The sequence below is a fragment of the Phaenicophaeus curvirostris genome, chromosome 11 (genome assembly GCF_032191515.1).
Source record: "Phaenicophaeus curvirostris isolate KB17595 chromosome 11, BPBGC_Pcur_1.0, whole genome shotgun sequence".
Taxonomy (NCBI): domain Eukaryota; kingdom Metazoa; phylum Chordata; class Aves; order Cuculiformes; family Cuculidae; genus Phaenicophaeus; species Phaenicophaeus curvirostris.
In genome coordinates this window covers 19,315,429-19,327,756 of record NC_091402.1, presented here as the reverse complement: position 1 = coordinate 19,327,756, position 12,328 = coordinate 19,315,429, and the positions used below count along the sequence as shown (strand labels likewise).

Below are 12,328 nucleotides of genomic sequence, written 5' to 3'. Positions count from 1 at the left end.
GCAGGGAACATTTATATTTTATCTAAGATATTACAGAGTTTTAACTAGCTATGGAGAGGATGAAATGCAGTGTACTTAAATCATTTAGACATAGTCTTCTGAATTGGTGCTAAAGTTTATATTTACAGAAATAAATTAACAACGTCCTTGCAAAGCACACTGGGGGCACATCTGATAAGCACTTCATTTCTAGGGTTTATTACACGTTTGAGGTGAATGTCCTGATCATCCCTGCCTTTTATGCTTCTGTTTGTGTTTCACTGCTCTTTGCTAGAGCCATATCAACTTTTTAGAGCCGACTACGCCTACATCTGTGGAAAAGAGTAGTTACCAGTTTGTGCAAAAGTTACTTTTACAATGTCATATTTGTGAGCCCTGCTGAATCAGAGGAAATCAGCTGGCTTTTAAATCTTTAAATTATATTCAGAATCTATCTTAGACATCATCTAATATTTTTGAAACATAATCTGAGGTGTTTCTCAATGCAAACCACAGCTACTTAAGCAGGGCTTAAAAAACTCTGCTAAAAACACACGTTGACTGACGTGATATGATAGAACTGCATTTTCCAGTCTGGATAACTTCTCTGACCTCCCAGTTGTTGTCCTGCTAACCAAGTGCCACTGGCAAAAATGAAAAGTCCAAGCCTAAAGAGATATCTGATATGATTTGCTTTGTGCTAATTACTCTATCTCCTCTGTTGTTCATTGTGAGCAGGTTATCATGGAATCAGGTACCTGCTCTGTCTGTCGAGACCCACTTACGCCAGACTCTCAGCTCAGATTTATTAAGGGCTCCATTTTAAACTTAGTGATCTGAAATTCTCCATTGTCTTATATCCTCCTAAGGGTGGGTGGCTGGACTTGAAAGCTTAGAAGCACTGTCAAATTCCTTATTAGACAAAGTATTTTTTTCATCCTAAATTCTGTATACTCAAAGCTTTTGGATGTTTGAAACATTTCTAGTATGCAGTTGGTAAGTTACTCTTATCAGAGCATCAGTTATTTGAGAAAGCATCCCTTGATCAATAATGAAAGAGGAGTGGAGATTCTGGGGTTTTCTATCTGAAACAAAGTTGTTGCCAACCCCATACATCTCTCCAGCATTGCAAGCCTTCAGCAGACCCAGGAATGGTGAGATATATTTTCAGTTTAAATCCTTGATTCTAAACTTTGCTCTGCATAGGTATGTTTATATTGACAGCAAATTGTGCTGTAGTCAGTCAGGCTACACATGGTAGCAGTATTTTGGTAGCATGGGGTCAGGTTGCAGGCCTGAGGCTGAGAGTTTATCTGTCTCTTTTTGTATAAGAGAACCACTAGCTGCTTTTTTTTCATATACTTGAACTGCTTCAGCTCTCAGCAATGTTGTTATTGGCGTATATGTTATTTTTATAAATTGCATCAAAGGTATTCCATTCTCTATCATCATTTATTTGAAAAAAAACCCTAACAAACAACTGAGTAGCCCGGTTTGACTGTGATGTAAACATTTCATTCATTCATTTAAAAAATGTGATAAGTGAGAGAAATGTGGGTTGGAAATGTAGCCAGCAGCCTGGAAAGCACATGATAGGAGTTGGGAAACAGCACAGTGGATATATGCACTTCAGCTGAATGCTTAAAGTTTGTTCCAGGCCATTAGGGTTGAGCATTTACAACCAACAGTTATGTAACACATATTTGAGTGCAGAGTGTGCAATATTTTCCATTTACTGTTCCCTGGTGTGGGTAGTTTTTTTTTTCTTCCTTCAAAAAAATAGGAAAGATCAAATTTGACAGATATGAAATACAATCCAAAAGTAACAACTACTCTTAATCCAGAGTACTCAACTTCATTAACACAGGTTCACACTCCAAAAATACACTGAAAGGCTTAGAGGGAAGTGGCTGAATTTACAGAGAAGCTCAAACATCAGAGCTGCAGTGGGGGGCTATGTGATTTTAGTACCATAGAAATTCAGACTACTTTTCCACATCCTTGTGCATTTGTCTAGGTTGCTGATTGGAAAATATTGCCCTTGTTTTATTTCAGTTCAAGCTGCTCACAGTGAAGTTCTTCCATGCTTTGTAGGATTAATCTGTGTGGGTAAACCAGCTGGTGGCTATAAGATCTTTTCTATTGCCTCCTAGAAGTGTTTGATACAAATATGCATGTGCAGGAGTGACATATGCTAGCACAACAATGAGATATCTTTCTAGTCATAATTTGAATATAAGTCTTACAGTTATCACTGTAACTTTGCACAATATTATTGAAGATTTCCTGTGGTCTTTACCAAAACAAATGAAAAAAACACATGTATAGATTTCCAACACCACGCCCCCCACCACTCACTGCCTTGAATGAGGCTGTCAGAGCTTCTAAATGTGAAACCCCAATAGTTTATTACATTTTATATATGGAGATATATGCAAGGCTTTTCCTGTATTCTCACTATCAAATGATGGTGATGATACTGATGTAGTGGAAAATAGTTGAAATCAAAACAGGTACATTGATTAGCTTAAAAAGTGCTTTATTCTTTAAAAAAGGAACATTGTGTATAAATATCAAACATAGGCTATTAAATGTTCTTTTGATTGTTACACCAGCAGCAGAGTTCAATAAAAATCCTTACCCTGTCACTGAGAGTTGGCTCCCATATTGCGAGGGACACAAAAAGGAGCCTAAGGCAGCAGGTGTTCAGAAAGCTTATTGTAATATAAACTTTAGAGACTCACAGTGGAGCTCACTTTAAAGACAAGGCTACTTTCATTACTTTGTCAGCAACTTTTCTTGTTTCCCACTGTAATCATGGAAGCTGTTTTGCTAGAAGTTTTTCTCCCTTACAACTGAATGTGGGTATATGCAATGAAATGTTTTGGTGGAATATTTCAGTGAAAGCTTTTGCTCCGACTGTGTGTATATACCTTTTGTTTTCTGTGAATGTTCAGTTTCTGAGGCATACTGGCATGAACATTCACTCAAAATGAATTTCAAAGATGCATGTGCCATGTCACCACGGAAACCGAAAGTTGAACTGAAGCAGAAGACCTGCTGCTGGGCTGATTGTGTGCTTTATCCAGTCTGGGCATGGAAGCAATGCCATGTGAATTATCTGAATAGTCACAGAACAACTGCAGTGGCTGTGACTGGCAGAAACTTCTTTTCTATTGATCTAGTAAGGGTAAAACTTCCTTATGACTGTGAATTGGTCTTAAATTACAGCAGGTGAAAGAAGGCTAATTTGCTTGTGCACATTCTATTAGTAGAAAAGAAAGATAAATTGGACATAAATCATTTTTCTTTTGCCTTTACTTATTTGCTTAACTCAATCTCTGTCTTCAGTCCTCTGTCTTCACTCGTTGGTAAGGTAATCCTTTGCCTGTGACCTCACAGCTCAATGATTGATCCTCACCACGTACTTGACTTTACGACTTAATTTGAAGGTTATGTTTGAGAATTGTGGAAGGGGAAAGTGCTCCTTTACACCTTGTGGAAGATAATATTTTCTTTTGAATTTATCTCTAGCATGGAGCATGAGACACCAGTTGCTCCACTTTGCAAGATATTTTTTAAGATATTTGATGTGCTATGGAAAAAAAATGCTGCAGAAAGGCAAAAGTTTCATCTTTTTATGGCTCTTTAGATGACAGTCGTGTTCTGTGGAAGGCACCGTAAGGTTAGGCACTTCACAAATATCTGTAATGCATACACAATTGTAGATTTGTAAGAATATTCAGTGCTTACTGAACTAAACCGGTTTAATTAGTAGTTTTAAATTTACAGTAAATATAAGTTTCAGGCTGCACAAATCCCAAATTGTGCCTGTTTCTGGGAATAAAATTAATATTTTTTCTGTCCTTTAGGATTTGATTTATCCATAACTGTTTGGAGAAATTAATGCAGTCCAATTTTGGTATTATTGTCTGGTAAAGATTTTCCCTCCTTTCCTTTTATTGGCCCCATTTCTCCCACACACAAATCCAAAAAGCCACAGATGCTCCCTTACAATGATGTCAGCCTTGCTACATGCTCCAGCTGTTTGGTAGGTACATTTATAAAGTTCAGCCTTTTACATTATGCCATAAATGTATATTCCATGTATAAACATAAAGCTAACATATTGCAGATCACTCTAAGTGTAATTTTAATGGAGGTTCAGTAAGCTTAAAAAATACTGAGAAGTGTTTAATCTTTCCGTTGGCAACATTTTTATAGTAGGTTTTCCAATTTTATTTTTTTTTTTCTGGAGTTAGGTTTGAATATTCCCTGCCCCCTCCACTATTTCATTTTCTGTGATCTTTGGAAAAAAGCAGGGAGTTATTCTAGTAAGACAATATGTATTTTAAAGAAAGATGTCTGAGGAAAAACATATTTCTCTCCACATCTTCTTGGTGTTCAAACCCTCACTTAACATTCTGTATGTTTATCAGCATACCACACTGAATTCCTGAGATTGCCAGATTTCAGTTATATTCGATACGGCAGATTTTCTGTTCCTAGGGTATATAAATTCCGACAGATTATTTTAAAAATGCATCAAGAATTGGGTCTGGGCCTTTCTTTTTATTGTGTCCTGAATTTCAAAGAAAAGGCTAAACAGTGCATATTTGGCTCTGCCTCCTCTCCCTGTTCACTTTGGTATGTGCTTAAGAGTTCAGCTTATTGTAACTATGTGGATCATTGAATTGAGCCCACAGGATCCTTCCCTGGTTTCCCCTTGGTGCTTTCCTTCTTACAAACAATGTCTTTATTTCTCACTCTCCTTTTGAGTTGCCTGCTTTGTCTTAATTTGAATGTGGTGTTGATTATCACCATATTCATACCGTATAGCCACAATTATTGTAAAATAAATCTCCTTGCTTAGGAAGATTCTGTGGCTTAATCTCTGTTTTGTTGGCTCGGTAATAAAATGACTCTTGAGTACAGATGAAAGCTGAGATTTTTCTCAGTAGTTTATGTTGCTTCAAGCAAGACCCAAAGCGAATAAAGGCCCTAACGTGATTGCAGAGACTAAAGGTTGGGACCATGAGTTTATCGCTATGTGGCTGATGAAGAACCTTCGCTATTTTTGCAGGTCGGTTTCCTGTGTGCTTAGAAATTCCAGATCATAAATACATAGCTAGGTATTCATAATAGAGCAAAGATTTGGTGTTGAAAAATCTGATGAACTCCTTGGTAATTCACTTGTGTTCCAGCCTTCACGTTAACATATCAGCAGTATAAGCTTATCTGTTCTGCGTTGCTGTGTACCTTTCAGCAAAATGTATATCTCAAAATGGACAACCACATTCTGGGAACTGAGGGAAGCATTGCCTGGGGCCCTCTACGTCTGGGAGGTGTGGAGACATAGTTTGATATATAAAGTCAGTTTTATTTGTGACTGTAGTACTGCTGTTGTTAACGAAGTTCAAAAAACTCGAGCAAAATCCATTGCTCAGAAATACATATGTCAACATCATTTGATTTCTTTTTAATTTGCAGGTCTTTTGTTATCCAGCAAATCCCAAGCAGCAATCTCTTCATGGTGGTAGTAGATAACGAATGCTTCTGTGATTCTATCCCACCAATTACCATGGCACCTATAGAAATAAGGTATATCCTTTTATTTGCCAAGTTATCAGAAAGAGATTCACGATGCAAATGTTGAAAAATGTCTTATTACATGAGGTTTGCGTTACACGACTTTAAAATGCATCATTACCCATTACGAAGTGCTGGGATTGTTTAAATTTAAGCCAGCTGAGAATGGTCCCAAGTAAGTAATTTCTTTATGAGAATGGAGCTCCTGATATTGTAACTTATAAAACTCTATGCAAAGTAGATATCTTTCTATTTTAGGGTTGGACTGAAATATTGAAAATATTTCAGAATCCTACTTTCCAAAAATATAAAAACGTAGCAAAGTAAATATATCACTTGATTTTCAGTTGTCCCACTTTTTACCTTGCATTGTTCTGTACCTCAGGATTTGTTTTCTCATTTAAGTTGGGATTTATCAAAAGTAGCCTGAGGCATTGCAGACTGGTTATGGAAAGACAAGTTAGTAGTATAAGTGCAAATGATACTGCCTAAACTGAGGAGGAAGCACTAGAATTATCTTCTTTTTCTTGTGTTCGCCACACATATTGCCTTGGCTTTCTGATGGAGAGGAAGGAAGGAGCTGAAAGATTTTCACTATATTCATTTCAAAAATACAAAAACTCAGGATATTAAAATGCAATGCTTCGATGATCTCTCCTTAACCACCTTGTACATAATGAATCCCTTAAATGCGAACGCTTAAAATCTCAAAAGATAAGAAGACGCCCTGAATCTTGTCATGGATTTCACCCTGAAGTAAGTTTCTACCTAATTTCCTTCCCTTTGACTCTGGTAGATGTTTTATTTCTTAAAATATATATAGGGAAGCTATCTTCTAAGGTAAAACATGAGGAAATATTCAGTCAGAACACAGTAATGGGGAAGGTGAGTGACTTTGTGAGTGCTGCAAATCTTTTTAGTACCCCTTTAGACAACGTCTTGACTCACTGCTTTTGTAGACTGTTTTGTATCATATAAGAGAACATGGTAGGACATGAGCACAGACTGGCAGCCAGGAATATCGAGAACTCACTTTGGCTCAAGCATTGAGCACAAGATTCCTCATTAGAGGATTGGGAACTTTGTCCTGTCCGTGTTGTTTTCAGTAACTACTTTCAGTATCTCAACACTCATACTCTAGTCGTTATGTTTACACATGCTCAGGAGGGATCACTACACATTTACATTCCGTATTCTGCATAGTACTTTTATTTTTATAGTGCTGAGGAGATCTGATAGAGAACAGGATTTGATTACAATGGCTTATACAGCATGTGTTCATAAACATCCATTTTACTCAAGTAACATTCCTTTGATGGTGTAATGCAATGCAGAACGAGACCTAAAATACGGCACGGAGGGAATTGTGTAATGCTTGTAGGTCATATTCACTTTCAGTGTATGATCTAAACTTTTCAAATGAAAATGTATACCTGTATTACTTCCTGAATGTATTTAGTTCATGGGGTTTGTTGTTTGCACCAGTCTTCTGCCTATACAGTTTGGTAAATAACCATGTATTATGATTGAGTGTAGTGACTTGTATTTATTTTCATTTGGTTGGTTTTGTTTTCTTCAGGAAAATGCAAGAGAGTGTGGTGGTGTCTCAGGCCTTAGTGCTAAACCTCCTCTTGTTCTTCTTCCTCTGCTATTGAAGATTTTCTCAAGGTGACATTGACTGATGTGTTCAATTGGCATGCTAATACATGGATAAACTGTGAACTGGGAAATGGTGCAACATAAAGGACATGAAATATAGTCAGAGCATCAGCATTTCATGATTTTAAACTGTTGGTGATATAATTTCTTAAAGATATGTTGAAAAAAGATTTATCTTTTTACTTTGCAAGTCATGCAGATGTGAATTTGGCATATGGTAGTCATGACTCATCAAAAAAGGTCTTGGTAGATAGAGGTGACCATTGCTTTGTGCCATTGAAAATAATTTAAAACTGTGTACTTTTTCAATAAAGTATATTAAAATCACAGCTTCAGAGTGTATTTTAAGTACAATAATATATTTGTTCCACTAATTACTGATGGGAAGCAAATAAAGTAAGTGGAAGATGTTTTCTTATGCTTTTAGCCTAGTTCTGAAAAGATTCAGAGAAGAAAGCGTGGAGTTAGCTTTTATAATAGGGCAGAATAGTTTTTATTAACAAGTCAAGGAAACACATGTGCATGTATGAAGCTGAGCAGGTAATATGCCGTGCTGATTTATAGTGAAGGTTTGGTTTCTGGAAATAGCTGTAAAACATCTCAGCCACATTCAGAAAGTGAGCCAAAGCCTGATTAAAGCCTTTTCCCAACAAGCTTTAGATCAAATTGGTTGATTTGGTCACAGATGGCAAAATTAAATACATTTCATGTGTTACAATTTGTGGGAAGGTATGTAAAATAACCTCTATAAAAAGATGATACTGCTCTGTTAGTGTTCTGCCCTATAGATGTCATGTCAGCTAGGAGAAGCTCTTTACAAAGAAATTAATAAGCAGAGAAAATTTAACTTACATCTGCATCAGCAGAACTCATTACAGTTTTCACTGAGAATTCGTTGAGGCTTATCCTCAGTGGGCAAATATCAAGACTAATACTTTTCTGTTCTAGGCCATACGTTCTCCTTTGTAAGGGAAATGAGAAGATTTGATTTTCGAGTCTTTTAAAACCCTATGCAAAGAGGGATATTTATCCTACCCCTGGTATAATGAGTATATTCGCCTTGTAATTGGTAATAACATCCCTGTTGTGGATATGTTTGCTGAGCATCTTGCTCTTTGAAGTATATTAATCTCTCAGTTTATCTTTGGGGTTTTATAAGAAGTAGAATGCTATCAAGAGAATACCATGACCTTCTAACAATATAATACATCAGATGCAAAATAAATGCCGCTATTCTAAATCTGATCCTTGAAGATTGCAGTTTCCTGATGGAGAGTAAGTATGCTTTTAGCATTAGATATAAACACTAAGCAGATTTGCTATATATCCTAGGTGATAATAGGGAGCTAAGCCACTGAGTAGGGATTTGTTTTAAGGAACACAATCCAGCTTGTAAGAGGAAGAACTAGTAAAATAAAATTTCCACTTCAGCGCTTTAGCTGGTTCAAATGCACTGGTACTTCCTCTGGTTCTGAAACCATACAGATCTTTGTCTGCACTCATTATTTTCTTCACCTCATCTTTTTTTGGTTAGGATGGTTTTCCTACACACTTCTCTGCCCTTCCTTGCTGGTCTCAAAATCACTCACTGTAGGAATGATTTTCCAGCTGACACTCAGTCCATCTGTTGTCCTACTGCCATGCTCTGTTTACTAAACTGATTGGGAATTCAAGGCATTTTCTATACTTGGACTGACAGAGATATCCTGTGGTTCTTTGCTTATATTTTCTCTGAGCATCATTCCCCCTTACTCTCCATCATTCTCCCCAAAATTAATCTCAATACTTTATAAATAAAGTATTTTAGTTTCTGATTTTCCATGTGAGTTCCCAGAATGCACAGCACTACAGCCTCATAATGCTTTTGTATGTCTGACATTTGATTTTTCTCAATGCAGCTTAAAAGAGAAATGTTTATAAACCAATACAGTCCAGGTGATTTTTCCTTGCTAGTAGAAAGTGAAAAGAAGGATCTTCCTCATTAGAGCTGTTGAAAAGCTGTGCATACAAATGCCTGTCCTGTCTGATGTCTGAATCATCATTGCTCTTACAAAGAAAAATACATTAGAGGAAAACATGTATTTCTACTGAACCAAAATGAAAATGCCTAATAATAATTCATTGTTAATTTTGTAAAGAGGTGGACATTTTTGTAATTACAGAGGAGCCAGGGAGTAGTAAGAGAGATTAAAATATGACAGTCTAAGTTAATGTTGTGAAAGAGATTAAAATATGGGTATGTAAATGAATATTGCTCAGAGAAATGTGACAGTTGATTTTCACACATTAAGACAAAGTTATAATGACAGAATGTATTACTGTACACAAAAATGTTACTATGTAAAGCGGAATAATCCAATAAGTTTCTAAGTGTAAAAAAAAAATTATGAGTTGCAGTTTCTTTGCGAATGAACGCATCTTTTTCATTTTGTATTTATTCCTACAGAAGTTTGTGAATTCAGGTTCAGAAAGCCAGTACTCTAGAAGACATGGAGATGCTGTCTTGGGTTCATATTTGTGGATCTTTGCCTGTGCGGGTCCTCATATACAACCGAGTACTTTCAATCGTTGACGTTCATGTTGCGTTTTCTGAATTTCGAGCCTCAATCATGAGTGTGTGTAACAGATCAACAGTAGGTCAGTGATAGTCCTGTGAACTAATTTGTTTGAACTAATTGGCTGCATCTGTCCCAGTGAAGTGAGTGTGCCTGGAAACATTTCTTGGCACTGAGGCCAACTGGCTCGGAGTGGTGTTGTATATTTGCTAGTAAGATCTCTTGGTCTCCAAAACGAAGTAGCTGCAACGCGAACAGCCTCTGTCCAAACATAGAAATGATGATTTTGAGTTTTATGGGACAGAGCTAGCTGACACTGGCTGAAAGCGTGCCAAGGGCTATTCCAAACAGTTTACAGAAAAGCTGATTTCATTCTAACGTGCAGGAATATTGCTTATTGTTGTTAAGTTTACCAGTCTGTGTGTCATCATTAGCTTTGAAACTGCGAGAAATTGTGAAGATACCATGAAGTGGGTCTGTGCTGTCATAACATAACCCATGGCAGGTCATAGAAGATGTAATTAAATTTCATAATTTCACTAATCATAGGTGCTACTCCTCTCAAATCCTAAAAATAACATGTAAGGTCTGATCCAAAGCCCAATATAGTCAATAGAAAACTATGCATGTATGTAACTATATGCATTTTTAATAAACAAAGATTTCAGACATCTTCTATGTTTTTTTATCTCCCTAAATCCGACTTCAAATCCAAGGAGGACCAGGACAAGTGTACAATCTGTTTCTGCACATCAAGAGGCATAGTTAAAATTTCGGCTTCTGCAGGGCCTGGATGTTTTTTTTTACTCTCTCTGTTAATGGCACTGATTTTCAACATATTATTCCCAGCTGCCTTGTCTTCCTTTAATCTTGATACAACAAAATCTGTCTGGGGGCGCAGGACTGGCCTTGGACACACCAATTTCTAATGGCTTTGTGTGGGAAAACTGTCTGCCCATAACTGTCAGTGCCGCAAATACTCCTTTAAAATCCAGTAAGCTGGAGAGCCTCAGGCAGGTTTCTGCAGCTGTGCTATCTCCTCTCATTGTTTTTGTGACACAGAGGCTGCCTGACCCACTGCTTTTTGCTGCTAGGGCCAATTCTGCAGTATGTATGCTCGGCATAACAGGTGGTTGCCTACAGCAAGAAGATATTAAAACCAGGAGCGATTGTTTCATTGCCTAAATGATTTCAAGAGACTGTTTCAGTTTTCTTCTGATAGTGAGAGCCCCAGAACAGCAGGGCACTGGCCTTTTTAGCCCTTTGGATTCAGAAGCAACGTAGAAGTTTGGCTCAGGAAGTTTGTAGCTAGAAAACCCCAGTTATTTCCATTTGTCTCCTGAGCACTTTGTAGTCTCCAAGGACTCGTGGCACTTTCTGTGCCTCAGAAATTCCCACTCATGCAAATTTAATGTAAATAGGCATTCATGATTGGAAAGTTTTCTGAAAAGTCCATCAAAATTTTGCAAATGTGGAAAATATTATGTTTATTTCATTTTCTGACTTTATTACTGTTTTTTGAGTTGTACAAGATACTTCTGTTTGTGTGGGGTTTTTTCTTCTCATCAAAGTTCTTTCCCATGGTTCTGAAGGTTTCAAGTATGTGTTTAGCTGACTTGCTATTCATCTGTTTCACAGCAATGTACTCTCTCTAGCTCCCATGTATCTACTGAGAAAGGTGAGTATCTTCAGAAGAACTCACTGGAATTTATGACAATCCAGTCTGAAGGCAATTTTCTTCTCTTTCATCTTTTGCTGTTGGTCATTAGGCTCAGATCATATTTGTTCCACTATGATAATATTCTTAGAATAGCTCCTTGGGAGGATTTGCCTCATCTTCAAGAGGCAATCCTATGTTTCTTCCCAAGAACACTTTTTGAACTGGATGTTATAACTTGGATATACCAAGTCATAGTGTTTTCTTGTGATGCTCTGAGTGGGAGGATAACTTTCCAACTCCTTCAGATGTTTTTTCCTCTCCTCCTTCCCACAGTAACTGTGGTCAAAAAAGCAAATGCTATTTTATTCTTTGCTATTCCAGTATAAATTGTTTTAGAAGTCCGCAGTTCTGCCTAGCAGATGCTTTGAAGAGTTTCAAAGCACATCCTTAATCTATGAAGAACCCATTGTCATTCACTGGATTAGAGCTGGAACAAGAGACACTTTTGCATTATAGTTGAGTTAGGTCCAAGTTGAAGATGGTAAAACAAACCTATATTACCCTTCTCTAACTAGTGTTAATAAAATGTAGGCAATACAATTTGAAACAAAAATTACACCTTACATTGCAGTTGTTAAATACCAGATGACTACTTAATGATCAGTTTTAAGAACATGAAACTTTGCTTGAACTTTCTAATTGAAACTCAAATGAGCATAAACAAGGCATGCTCTTTCATTATGAAGGCATCACATTCCCTTGTATAGATATTTTAAATATCTAATTACTGAGGCTTCCTTTAGTTCTGTAATTTTATAAAAGGCAGCCTTAATTAAACAAGCAAAAAAAATAATTAAAGGGTGGTAACTAATTTTTTTGTATTATT

At 36.9% G+C, this 12,328-nt stretch overlaps 1 protein-coding gene across 3 annotated transcripts in view; it reads left to right on the top strand.

Moving 5' to 3' along the window:
• Positions 1–9,580, top strand: part of CACNA2D3 (calcium voltage-gated channel auxiliary subunit alpha2delta 3) — a 335,791-nt gene extending 326,211 nt beyond the window's left edge. For all 3 annotated transcript variants that reach the window (XM_069866081.1, XM_069866082.1, XM_069866080.1), the window contains 3 exons: positions 5,470–5,585; positions 6,245–6,324; positions 7,148–9,580. In XM_069866081.1, coding sequence (XP_069722182.1) covers positions 5,470–5,585; positions 6,245–6,324; positions 7,148–7,240 — 289 coding nt within the window. In that variant the 3' untranslated portion in view covers positions 7,241–9,580. The remainder of the gene's footprint in view (positions 1–5,469; positions 5,586–6,244; positions 6,325–7,147) is intronic.
• The last annotated feature ends 2,748 nt before the right edge of the window (positions 9,581–12,328 follow it).